Source organism: Gavia stellata, chromosome 7 (assembly GCF_030936135.1).
Source record: "Gavia stellata isolate bGavSte3 chromosome 7, bGavSte3.hap2, whole genome shotgun sequence".
Classification (NCBI taxonomy): domain Eukaryota; kingdom Metazoa; phylum Chordata; class Aves; order Gaviiformes; family Gaviidae; genus Gavia; species Gavia stellata.
The window spans coordinates 4,127,270-4,140,538 of NC_082600.1; the positions used below are offsets into that span (position 1 = coordinate 4,127,270).

At 43.0% G+C, this 13,269-nt stretch overlaps 1 protein-coding gene across 2 annotated transcripts in view; it reads left to right on the forward strand.

Annotated features, from left to right (window-relative positions):
* Positions 1 to 13,266, forward strand: part of PSMC6 (proteasome 26S subunit, ATPase 6) — a 364,454-nt gene extending 351,188 nt beyond the window's left edge. The window contains exons 1-14 of one of the 2 annotated variants that reach the window (XM_059820023.1): positions 538 to 659; positions 1,444 to 1,523; positions 1,874 to 1,913; positions 2,108 to 2,160; positions 5,935 to 6,002; positions 6,439 to 6,553; positions 7,506 to 7,593; positions 7,755 to 7,816; positions 7,915 to 8,038; positions 8,391 to 8,452; positions 9,497 to 9,617; positions 9,708 to 9,788; positions 11,788 to 11,859; positions 13,007 to 13,266. In XM_059820023.1, the coding sequence (XP_059676006.1) occupies positions 575 to 659; positions 1,444 to 1,523; positions 1,874 to 1,913; positions 2,108 to 2,160; positions 5,935 to 6,002; positions 6,439 to 6,553; positions 7,506 to 7,593; positions 7,755 to 7,816; positions 7,915 to 8,038; positions 8,391 to 8,452; positions 9,497 to 9,617; positions 9,708 to 9,788; positions 11,788 to 11,859; positions 13,007 to 13,125 (1,170 nt within the window). In that variant the 5' untranslated portion in view covers positions 538 to 574 and the 3' untranslated portion in view covers positions 13,126 to 13,266. Of the gene's footprint in view, positions 1 to 537; positions 660 to 1,443; positions 1,524 to 1,873; positions 1,914 to 2,107; positions 2,161 to 5,934; positions 6,003 to 6,438; positions 6,554 to 7,505; positions 7,594 to 7,754; positions 7,817 to 7,914; positions 8,039 to 8,390; positions 8,453 to 9,496; positions 9,618 to 9,707; positions 9,789 to 11,787; positions 11,860 to 13,006 lie in introns of those variants that run through there. The other variant, XM_059820024.1, reaches the window with a different exon arrangement.
* Positions 13,267 to 13,269: the final 3 nt, after the last annotated feature.

The window sequence follows — 13,269 nt, forward strand, 5'->3', positions numbered from 1 at the left end:
CTCCTTAATCCATAACCTACTACCAGTCAGCGCTGAAAACAAATCCTTGCTAATTCAGTTAATGGAATTTATAATTCGGCTGCAGTCTAGTGACTTGCCTTTTTCCTTGACACCTTCAAAGCTCCCGCACGGCCTAACCCGGGGCAGCCGCCTGACAGGAAACCCTGGCGCGACCACTGAGGAGAGGAGCCGCGGGGGGCTCCTGAGGCGGCTCGGCCTGGCTGTTACTCGTGCCAGACACCGTGGTGCACGGCTTTGCGCGCACACACACACGTATAGACACGTATAGATAAGTACAGCACGTACTTTGTACGCGGGGCGGGCGGTCCGCACGACGCCCTGGGACCGGCTGTATGTTCGCGCCTGTCGCACTGCGCATGCGCGTGGCCTCGCGCATGCCCCCTCCGGACGGGTGCCCGGCACCCCTCCCCGGCGGCAGGGGGCGCTGCGGCGCGCGGCAGGGCGGGCTGGCGGGCGCGGGCGCGCGCGGGGGGCGGGGCGGGGCGGGCGCGCGGCCCTGCCCCCGGCGGCCATGGCCCTTCCCGGCATTCCCTATGAGCGGCGGCTGCTCATCATGGCGGACCCGAGAGACAAGGCGCTGCAGGACTACCGCAAGAAGCTGCTGGAGCACAAGGAGATCGACGGCCGCCTTAAGGAGTGTGAGCGCCCTCCCGGGGGCCGCCGCCGTGGGGATCGCCGCTGCTGAGCGCCCGGGGAGCCCTGAGGGAGCCCCGCGGCCGCCGCGCCGCTGCCCGCGCTTCGTCATGGGCCTGGCCGGGCCCCGCGGGGCAGCGCCGGCGGCCGGGCTGAGGGGAGGGAAGGAGGGAGGCCGGGCCGGGCCGGGCCTGAGCGCTGCCGGTCGCGGCGGCAGGGCCTTGCGTCGCGGCTCCCCTTGCCAGCGCCCCGCGCCATGGCTGTTTTCCTTTCCCCTTGGGAGAGCCCCGCGGGGCAGCCCGGGCCCTGGGGGACCCCCTTGCCTTGGGGTGGGCGGGAGGGTCAGGCCCTGCCGCCTCCAAATCCAGCCGGGCCATTCCCTTTCCTCAGCCTTTTCCCCCGTAAGGTTTTTCTGTCAGCCTTTTATTTTCCTGTTGCGGACGTCCTCTGTTATATCGTTATGGCAGTAGCACATCCCCCCGTACAGATGTCAGTGCTGTACAAAGGCAACGATACTTTTGAACTTGGGCTTTTTAGATTCAGGATTGGGTTTTTAGATGCCCTCTCCAAGAGCGTTGTCACTAATAAGAGGCACCACTGTGTTGAGGGCGTGCAGGCCCTGGAGTTGCTGAGCAGGGGCTCCGCTGTGCTTGCAGGAGGGCGACTTACTGGGTGTGCAGATCTCCACAGTCTAGCTCTACCTGCTGCTTTTCTGCTGGTAAAGGGCCTGGGCCTGAGTTACTGTTGGATTCAATGTTAGCAAAATCCTGTCTTTCCTTCCTTTTCTAGTAAGGGAACAGCTGAAAGAGCTCACCAAGCAATATGAAAAATCAGAAAATGATCTCAAGGCCTTGCAGAGTGTCGGGCAGGTACGTGAGAGAAAGGAGGTCATAGCAACCTGTGGTGGTGGTTGACGGTGAATTTGCCTGGAAGTAGTATTTAAGTCCATTTTTGGTATCGAGAAGGAGTAAGCTGGAATGGTACAGCTAGCAGAAGCAGGGGCCTTGCCATCAGGAACAGACACACCAATGGGTTGGAGAGGTTTTCTGTGTTTGTCTGGGTTGAGATGTGTTAAAGAAATGAAAGTGTTGGCAAACAGCGTGAAGCAGGAGAAGGAATTTTAAAGGTGACAGTCATCTTCCATGTCCCGAAACATGTTAAATGTTGTTTTGCAGGGGTAATTTATCTGCCGGCTAATACTGCATTTATTCTTTTGCAGATTGTTGGCGAAGTTCTTAAACAGCTAACAGAAGAGAAATGTAAGTACACTTTGAAATCTTGAAAATAAGCTTTTGTGGTTAAAATCTGGCTAAAGATTTGGGGGAGTAAAGAATTAGAGTATCTGTGATTGAGCATTGGCAGAAAAATATCATGTACTGGATAGTTCAGAAGCATAATTCAGAGCAGTGAATCAAGTAAATTTGATTTTTTTTCTTTGATCTTCTTTCTCCAGTCATCGTGAAGGCTACAAATGGACCAAGATATGTGGTTGGCTGTCGTCGTCAGGTAGCTGATCTATGGGAATATTCATTATAAGTTTGCGTTGGTCTTGAATATTAGCATTGCTTTTCACAAACTGGGTCCTTAGTGGGATTAAGTATTTTCTTCTTTAAGGTGTATATGGCTGTTTTATACTGGTGTCTGCTTGCCCTGTCCCCTCGTAGCCGGTAGTAATGTAACTCCCTAGAACAGACAAAGCAGTCCAGAACAATCTTGGAGCCTTGCATGTGTTTTATTCTTTTTGTTGAGTTGAAGCTCTGTCTTTCTGCCTGATTCTGAACTCTGAAAATTAATCATTGCTCTGAAAACTAATCAATTGTATAAGGTCTGCCTTGCTATATGTTGTGAACACGGCATGTGACCATTACTGTCATAGTGCTGAGCATTAGATTTAATGTTATGTAACTATATATCTTCATGTATTTTTTTTCTGATGCTTTTACATTCCACTTCAATAACTAATAATGGTAGGCAAGGCCTCTGTTCTAAATGCTCTGAGGGATTTTTATTTGTCCTTCGTGATCTCAAAAAAAAGCCTTGTCACTTCTGGTCTACAAGACAACAGCTTTTTTCCCTACACCAAATTCTATAGGAGTTAGAAACTTTAATACAGAACCTTGCTTACAGCATAATCCATCTTCTGCTATAGTCAGTAAGAACCACTTAGAGGTACTCTTCGCTTTTTATTTTTATGGAAAAGTATAAGGGATGTAGTGCAGACATGGTTTAATACCTGCTTGTTGGCTAATCGAGCACTGAATGTGACCCACTTACGGTAATTAAAACCTGTGGATCGCTACGCCTTACCAAAGCTGCCGATTAAGTAGGAGCCACAATACTTAGTGCAAGTGTTCTGCTACTGCAGAGCCATTGGGGGAGCAAAAGTGAATCTCTAGTTAGGTTTTGTTACTCATCCCTGATTTTGAGAAATGGAAGCAAAGAAGGGTATGTATGAAATGTGAGACTGTAAGGTATCTCTGAACAGAATAGCGACCCGGGGGAAGGATCCTGTATCCTGAGAAGGCAGCAGCATTTTACGTAGTTATTTTAATGCACAAATAAGTGTAAGATCTTTTAACAGCTGTGACACCTCGGTGCATCTTAAGCTGATTCCTTTCTGGTGGAGGAAGGTAACTGCAGTTGAGCTTTTAACGCATCATGATCATAGCATGTTCTCCTACACTGTGGAAACTGTAAAAAATAGAAATTCCTTCAGTAAAAGGAGCACAGGTGTGGTATTGGTGTTAGAAGTGGCTTTTCTTTCTTTTTCTGAAGAGAAACTGATGTTCATTACAGAATTTTGAACTCTTACTGATTCTATGTAAAAAAAGAAAATGCGTTTGCAAGACCAACATGCAAATGTTTTGCAGTACCAAGAATCTCTGATTAGCTTAAGGTTTGTACATGGAAGTTAAATTGAAGAACTCCATTAAATAATAGAACTCCAGTTAAATAACAGAACTCCAACATACAAAAGTTAACCAACTCTATTTAGGTGATTCATTGGTAATGGTGGTGTGGTGGCTGTAGGAGCTGAGAGGCAGCAAGCAAGTGGCCACGTGGGGAGCCTGCTGTGCTTTGAAGAATTTTAGAAGAGGGGCGGAGGGGGTGTTCTAGCTGTCAGGAATTCCTGGTGAAGGCCCACAATTAACCATACTTAGCAGTAAGCAGCGAACAAAGCTTATTAAGCACGTATTCTCCTGTGTTGGTGACTCTGTCAATGGGTTAGATTTTTCAGTAAGGATGGACCTTTTCTCCTTTTAGAGACCAACTATTTGGGAAATGTGGGTACCAGTGAGTGTGTTAGTATGTAGTATATCACGTAGTATATATGCAGATATCCTTGACTTTGCTCAAGCATACCGATGCAATATATTTTTGCTTGCATAAAACATCTGCAAGAATTGCTAGTATTGAAAGGCTCTTTGAATACATAATTTTAAGCTTCATCCCTTTCAAGATGTTACGGTGCAAATTCACTGTTTTCTTTCACCAGAATGAACAAAATATTTTTCTGGAACATAAGTATACTTCCACTTTGGGGCACATGAGGTAGTCTTGAGGTTCTGTGTTGAAACGGAGATAAATGTTAAGGAGTAGGTTGTGCTTGGATGACCCTGGCATTGCAGCACGTACTTTCAAGTTTATTCTTCAGTAAAACCACTCTTTGATCTTAAAAAATCCTTGATTTGATACCAGAGACTAAAAAACCATATCCATGATTGTTTTCAAAATGTCAAAATATCAAGGCAAGTAATTTCCCGTGGAGCATTTCACAGACTAGAAGAACTAGGTTCTGACCAAAGTCCTTGCGGCTGTGCTGTGCTGCTGAGGAAGGGGAGCGACGCTCTTTAAATTGAAACAAAATTACTTCCCTATCTAAAGTGCATTTCCTAAGGAATTCAAGGTCAAGTGGTTTCTCTTTGTTTTCTTCCCACTGCAGAATAACTTAAATCTATTGGGCAGTGCTGAATCTCATAGAATTTCTCAAGCTTTTACAGATTTCTTAAAATTAGGCAGCTGGAAAGAGGTCTTGGTAGTGACCCCTGTAAGGGAGGAGCGACAGCTTGATCCTGAATGCTACTAGTGACTGGAGAGCCCACGTGGGCAGGCGACCTGATAGATCCCCACAGGGGGGGCGATGGGAAGCTTCAGGCAGTGCTTGCAAATGCTTGTCGAAATCTCTGTTGTTCAGATGCCATGTCGGTAAAGCTTGGAATAAATAGGTTTCACATTCTTCAAGTGTAGATTGAGTACCTCCTATTTTTTTTTTTTTTTAAAAAGAGAAGAAATTAGAGTGGCAGGGTAATCTCTATGATCGTTGTTCAAGGTTGTGTTGTGTGAGAGGTGAGACTGCTCTCCTAGACCAGGTTTCTTAAAAACAAAGGGAGAAACACAAGCTAATAATTTTAATCTCAGCAGAAGTTAGCAGGGTGTACTGGAATAGGACTGCTAATTTGCTTAAAAATCTTGTAAAAATGGAGTAAGCAGACAAAAAACTGCTGAGGCAGATGAGTAGGGCATCTGAGGTAAACGATAGTGAAAGAGTAACAACTAGAACCAGCTGACTTTGAAGATGGGAGGGTATAACTGGATATGTGAAAATGTGCAAATGATGGAAGGCTTGGAGAAAATAGGTTAGGAGCATCTATTCACCCTTTCTGGCAGTCCAGAAATGAGAAAGCCATTGAGTAGAAGGGGGGCAAGTTCGGTCTCAAAGGGGCAGGTTGTTCCGTGTGTCCTTAAAGGAGGATTGCTTACCTGTTCTGAAATGGCTGGTTCTGTCCTGTGTCAAGAGGGGAGGATTAGATCTCACGCTAATGCAGTCGGATTGACAGCAGTAAAAAAAAAAAAAAAAGCTCTAGAAAATAGTATTTATTTTCAAAAGTGGCAAAGGTAAGTTAATGACTTGCTGTTCAAGATCTATTTCAAGGTTAAAAAAAATTCTTCCTGTGGACTGGTTTAGCTTTGCTGCTGTCCAGTTGTGGCAACCGACAGGTTCATTGGTCTAGGCCAGCTCCTGGATCGCTCCTTCTGAAGATCATGTTCCCATGAAACAGTGGGCCAGCTCGTTCTCAGTTTAAGCATTCCCAAAAACCAAAAATGGTGGTGAGGGGGACACCGTGTTTACTAAACGAGCTGCTTGGCATGTAGTTCAGTGGCCTTGTTTTCTTCCTCTGTGTGATTGAGCAAAGAGTGCAAGCTACAGTAAACATCTTGGCTAAAACCAAACATTGTTTTGGAGCATGGTTCTAATCAAAATACCTTCTTTCTGACTAGCTTGACAAAAGTAAGCTGAAGCCAGGGACAAGAGTTGCTCTGGATATGACCACTCTGACTATTATGAGGTAGGTTCCTGCTCTACAGCTGCTCTTCGGCTCATCGTATAAAGGGGGGAAAATAGTGATCTGAGCAGGTTACACAAAGGTCTGAATAATCAGTTCTGTAATATTTTGTAAAAGTTTTCTGCAGAGCAGTGCTTAAGTAAGGACAATTACTTTGAGGGAAGACTTACATGGCTATTAGATACGGTTTAAAAAGAAATTGGTTGTTCTTTAAAATAAAAGAATTCAGTTACAACTCAGCAGTTTTTTAAGCTTTTGTTTGTTTAAACTTGAAAAAGTTTGCTAGCTTTGGGGTTTATTCTGTATTTTTCAACAAACATCTTGTTATGAAGGTGGGAGGAGAAGAAATCATTTTCATAGTTGCTGTAAAATTTATTGCAATGACTTTATAAATGTGTCTGCACAATGAGAAATGTCTACTCTTAACTCTTTATTCCAGATACTTGCCAAGGGAAGTGGATCCACTGGTTTATAATATGTCTCATGAAGATCCAGGGGATGTTTCGTATTCTGAGATCGGAGGGTTGTCGGAACAAATCAGAGAGCTGCGAGAGGTATCCAGTGTCTCAAAAATGCTTATCAAATAGTGGTGTATGTTCTGCGTGAAGTTTTTCAGTGCAAGAATATTTTAACTGATGTTTGTCTTAAGCTATCATGAGACGGGTTGTTAAAGGATCCTATGAGATTAGTGCTTTCTGTGTTTCATTAATTTAGATTACATTTTCCTGTACTGGAAGATAACTTCTGAAGCATTGTTTATATATCGTCCAGCTTTGCAGTTGTCTTTGTGGCAAACAGCAGTGTGATTGCGGGGTGCTGGTGCGCTTATAGTGAAGTAATGCTGTTAGTTTGGGCATCAGTGCTGCAGCCTGTGCAAGCCTGCCCAGGAACGCGGGTGTTTGAAGACGAGCTCGTGCTGCTGTGAGCCGACTGGCTGTAATGGAGATTGTTGGTATGCTGTGCACACACCTTGCAGCAGCAGAGAAAGATGATTCTAAACGCCAAAGCCCAGTTGTCAAACTGGGTTATAACTTATCTCTACTCTTACAGAAGCTTGGATTGAGATTAAAATGAAGAAAATCCCCTAAATAAGAGGGTTTGAAGGATCCAGGACCCTTTAGGCTAAGGGAGTGCCATAAAGTCAGGTGGGAGGGCATAGTTAGGATTGACAGCCAACAAACCAAACTCTAATTTTGCACAAAACCTGCTAGAATCGCTCTGGGTAGCGGTATTATGACAATAGCAAAACACAGTTTGAGCAAAGAGCATCAAGAGAAACAAGCCGTTGCAGAGCTGAAGTCTGAACGACAAGGGCAGATTGTGTATCGATCTGTTGGATCAGTCTGACTTTTTTTACTTAACTGTTTCTCATACAAAATATGCTGCACAGATAAATAAGAACACAGGTGTCTGGAAAACAGACTGGCAAGTGTCCTATTAGCTTCCTGGGATTGCAGATCTATTTTAAAACTCAGAGTCTCAGTTTGTTTATCTGTCTCTTCACAGGTAATAGAATTGCCGCTTACAAACCCAGAATTATTCCAGCGTGTGGGAATTATACCTCCAAAAGGCTGCTTGCTCTACGGCCCCCCTGGTGAGTCTCATGAAAGGGGGATAAATGCTTAGTTGTCACTCTCAAACTGTGGCAATAGCCTTGTTTGTTTCTTTTTTCCTTCTTTTTTTTTTTTTTCTTAAAGTCACTAGCACGCAGTGTTGGGTTACTAGTTAAGCAGCTTCAATCTCTTGTCTGTCCAGGTACAGGGAAAACACTTTTGGCCAGAGCTGTTGCTAGCCAGCTTGATTGCAACTTCCTAAAGGTAGTGTAACTTTACTCTTGCACTCACACACATGCACGCATGCTTAATCTGTTTGCACTCCAGTCTCTTCACTCGTGTGTCTTTTTGTCTTTCAAAAGGTGGTGTCGAGTTCAATAGTGGACAAGTACATTGGTGAAAGCGCTCGACTGATCAGAGAGATGTTCAATTATGCCAGAGATCATCAGCCATGTATCATCTTCATGGATGAGATAGATGCTATTGGTAAGGCCAATGGCCTGGAGGATGGCTAGAGTCTCCTTTTCATGCTGAAATTAACTATAAAACTGCAGTCTGTCCTCTCAAAAGAGAGTGTGCATCCATGTTTGTTCAGAAGAAACATAACGGGACAAGTGGCTCAGCTTCCTCCTGGAGCTATTACAGCTAGCGTAGAACCATACCTGTTCACATCTGGCTTGGTTATTTTTGACTGTATGAAAAAACATTTTAAAATGTGTGCATTTAACTCTTAAAATGGGGGAAAGGGTGGATGTTTAAAAAGGGATACCTAATTGTCCTCAGTATTATATGGAGGCAAAAATAAAGTACTATAACTTACGAGTTTGGTATGCTGCAGGTGGTCGCCGTTTTTCTGAAGGCACCTCAGCTGATAGAGAAATTCAGAGGACTCTGATGGAGGTGAGTGTCTAAACCCTGACTACGTACTGTACTGTCCACATTAAATAATAATACAGATGTGAATTGTTACACTATGATCTGGCTTGGTAGAACTTTTTCTGAGTTAAAAGTGAACTCGATGCTGCTCTTACAAAAGATAGCTGCACATCCAGATAACTCAGCCATGAATTCAACTTGGAGACTAGTAGAAAGAATGTTTAAATTTGCTAAAATTATTTGGGATATTTTCTCTTCTTACTGTGACTTGACTTTGCTACTGCTTACTGCATCTTCTTGAAGGTTTGGAGAACCCCCTCTTTCTTAAAGACGGGAAAACAGAGCTTGTCTCTTTTAGTCCCAAAGACACTTACTCTATAATAAAATTTTAAAACTGTTACAGTTTGATTTTTTTCAAAATGAGGAGAAGTAGTTGTATTTCTTTGTTTCTGAACTAATTGCTCTGGTAAACTGGGTTGTGTGAAGAGAATTCTAAAACCACTGGTGACAATTAAGAATTCTGAAGCTAATGGGAAACTTCATTGGCCTATGTTTGCAAACAGTTTGCCCAGTTCAAAAGAATGCATCTGCCTTACATAAAGAATTAAATCCCTGTGATCAAAGAGCAAGTACTTTGAATCTGCACAATGAAATGTCTTCGTTTGTGTGTATTAGTATTCTAGAGGCTGTTCTCCACGTCTAATTTTAATGTCCTGGAGTTGGTGCAATACAATCAAAATGTGTCGGCCAAGCATTGGCTACTGTAGTACTCGCACCGTTTTCATTGCCTTACTGTTTTAGCCAAGTCTTTCACGTATGAGCTCTGCTTTGCTCAATATCTCTTTCTCTGGCCGAAGCATTTTCAGTGTCTCTCTTAAGCTCTCCTTTATTGCTTACAGAATATGCAGGGAGCTGTGGCCTTCCGTTAGGAGGCTTGTAGCATTTTTTTTCTGATTCATCTGTACCGCTTTTACATCTTGGTGAAAATACTTATGTGGAAAATAAGTACAATAGATCATCTGAGGAAGGTTTTGGCTTGTTTAAAAATAAACTTCTGTTTTCTATTAGTTATTGAATCAGATGGATGGGTTCGATACTCTGCACAGAGTTAAAATGATCATGGCCACTAACAGACCAGACACGCTGGATCCCGCACTTCTGCGGCCTGGACGACTGGATAGAAAAATCCGTGAGTTACTACTTCACAGTGGCTGGAAGGAGGGTATTATCCATATGAATTGTGGTTTTCTGTTTTTATTAAAGCTGTAATTCTTTCTAGATATTGATCTACCAAATGAACAAGCCAGATTAGACATTTTGAAGATTCATGCAGGTCCTATCACTAAACATGGTGAAATAGGTAAGTAGGAAGCTACCTGGGTATCCTTCCTACTTCTGTTTGTAAAACTGTGAAGAGGGTGAGTTGTTATGATGACTCTGCCCTTCTAATTCCTACCTTTACACTGGCCACACAACTTCTCTCTCAGAGTTCTACTTTTTTTCCATCTTTTTTTAACTTTTTTTTCTCAATCCATCCTGATTGAATTGTTGCTGAGTCTTCCTTTGCAAAGGAAAACTGAATATAAACCCTTGGAGCACAGTTGTAAACTGGAAAATTAACATGATTCTCATTAGGTAGTTTCCTGTTTCTAAAGGAATAGCTTAATGTAAGTAAACAGCATTTTCATTAGCCCCCCCAAAGGAAGAAAAATTGTTACTGCAGAAGTCTGAAAACAATACAGAATCTTTAAAAATCATGGAGAAACTAATTTTGGAGTTCACAGATGGTGTAATGAAAACCTTGTCTGAAAGAAAGCCTGTCTTTGGTTAGTGGTGTAGAGAGCTCTCCCCAAAGCTTAAGGGCGAGAAGCGTCTATCAGATAAAATGGGGAAGGTTCATTTGATGACTGTGTTACTCTAAGCTGACCAAGCCTTAGTTTCACAGTGACACTTCAGAGCTTTCCTCAAGAGAACTGTAACTGTGATTTGCCTTTAAAATGACGTTGGCTGCCTTTTATGTCAGTAAAGTCCCGCAGACCCGGCCCGCCCTCACCTCTTTGCTGACACCAGCTATTCATGCAGCCCGGCAGCAGGGTCTGGATAGCGGCACCTGTCTCCTTCGCCATCTGGCTGCGTAAACAGCTGCAACGCAATAGAGGGGGTGGCTCGGGAGCAGGAGGAGGGAGAGAGGGATGAGGATTGCCTTTCTTAGTAGCCACGTTGGCTTAAACATGCATGCGACTATAGTCTAAGATAGAGAAGAAGCTCCAAAGCAAATCATGAAGCTGAGGTAAAGTACTTCATCCTTTTTCTCCGTATCTTCGGGCACTGGAGTGGAAGCAGGGTAGGATCATTCCTTTACACCATTTAGCAAGGTGAGCTGTCAGATGGGTACTAGCTAACTTTCTGAACGTGATGTGGGAAGACTGTGGTGCTCAGCTTTGAGATCCTGAAAGGAAGGCCAGAACTTAGCAGCAAGGTGGGGTGTGAATTGCATTAAAATCTTAAGATAGTGACCTGTTCCAGGTTCCAGCATGAGATTCTCCTGCTCCAGCACTGGAATCTACTGAAGACTCTAAACTTAACAAACCTTGTAATGTTCGACATTGCTTAGTCCCCTCGCTTACGTTTTTTTACTTTCTGATTGTGGGGAGACTTCTTTATAGCACATTGTGCTACACGGAATTAAAATAAAGTTGAAGAATTTCTAATCTCTAGGGTTTTTTGGATTCTTAAGATAAAAACTTTCAGTCTGACTGTTCTGAATTTCATACAGAAGGCAAACTGCTTTGAAAAGTTTTGCAGAAAGTTGATCTTTTTTTTAATAAGCAGCCTTGCAAATACTGGAACTTGCTGGAGGCTCAACAGACAGTGTTTTAAAAATTGAGTCTAGAAACTATAACCATAGCCACTTTTTTTAGTAAATATATGTGCATAAAATATCAGGCTTAATATATCAAGACGTTAAATGCCTTTAGTAGATGCAGTTGTTATAAGCGGAAAGGGACTGAGTTATGATCGCTTGGAGATAGGTTTTCTGGGTTTTTACATCATTTAAATGATGGTAAGAACATTGCCTTGATGTAGCTTTTCTTGCATTTCATGTTGATGCTTGTAACCACAAGTTAGTAACTTTGGGATTTAATTATACAATACGAACTTTTGGCTGCAATACAATCCTGTTTTAATGAAGGGGGTAGTACAGCTGATTATTTCAGTTTATCAGCCTACTGCACAGCTATCTATTTGCACTGAAATCAAAGTAAAGTGTTTCTTTGCTAGCGGGGTATGTATTTTGTTGGCATCCATAATGGGAAGTGTGAGTTTATTTCTAATTGGCATTTGTGTTTTATGACCAGATTATGAAGCAATTGTGAAGCTTTCAGATGGTTTTAATGGAGCAGACTTGAGAAATGTCTGTACTGAAGCAGGTATTTTCTTAACCCTTAATTTTGATGTGCTAAGTCTTGGTAACTGCTGAAAGTTAGAGCTGTTTCTCTGATATTTCTGTCAATGGATTAAAATCAGGAGATCAAAAATGTTCTGCTGGAACACAGCGCCTGTTCACTGATGCTCACTTTTTGTATCTCTTTCGTAAGGGCTAGGTAGCTTTTACTCAACGGAAATGGTAGCACCTGGACAGCAGCAAAATGCCAAAAAGTTGTGTATTTCACAGCATGTCACGCGTGTCGGGACTGTTAAGCATAAGCAGCAGCGTGGTGATATGCCCTGAAACTTGGTGGAACAACTTGAACAAAATCTCTTTTCTTTCTTCCGAGTTTCCTTGTGACCTATACAGTCACGCAGAACTCGATTCTTTACATCCTCGTTCTAAGGTTATGGACAAGTCTCTTGTCGCGCCTGCGCATAAACCAGCTAGGCATACCAGCAGTCCAGCTGATACGTGCAGATCTGCTGCCAGTTAGGAGCAGTAGCACTGCATTCATGTGACATTACGCCTGCTGATATCCCCTGCCATACGCAAGCTGCATCCACACAGAGTTAGGGGGATTTGGGCACTATCCTGTGACATGTGTGGTGTAAAAGATCTCTGTAGTTCAGGTTCAGCATAATGCGGAGATAAAACAGCCATACCGTTTCTGAGCTGGAGCTGGCCTCCAACCGCTTACTGGCTGAATATTGTGACATCTGTCATACTATCTCATAAGAACTAGATGCATTCCAGAAACAGCGGTGGTACCCATTTTTCTCCTTTTAGCGGAGCATCCAAGTCTCTTAGTACCTGAGTGACTGGAGAGTTAATACTATTTTATGCTTTTTCCACGTTATAAATGTGGGTTTTGCCTACATGGGAAGCCTGAGTAACACAGTAAGTACACACTCGTAGCTTAAAACAAGTTATACATTTCTTAGTGATCATCTAGTTCAGAAGGGTGACCTTGCTGAAGTTTACTCCTCTTCCCGACATCCAAGACCTGCATGTAGAAGTGTACATGCAGACAGTGTAATGTGGATCTGTTTTCACTTTAATTTCAGTGGATCTTTATGTACTGTCTTCTCTGTACTGTTGCTGCAAGGAGCACCAACTTACTCTTGCTCTTAAATTATTCTTCACAGGTATGTTTGCAATCCGTGCCGATCATGACTTTGTAGTTCAGGAAGACTTCATGAAAGCTGTTAGAAAAGTAGCTGATTCTAAGAAGCTGGAGTCCAAGCTTGACTACAAACCTGTTTAAATTAACCATATAATTTGTGATTGACTGCACATGTCAGGCTGGGTTAATGTATAAAAAGAGAAATAATGTACCTCTTGATTATTATTGTAAGGTGTTTGTGTAACGTGTAGCTAGTAAATTGATAACACTAGTTGCAAGTCAGCT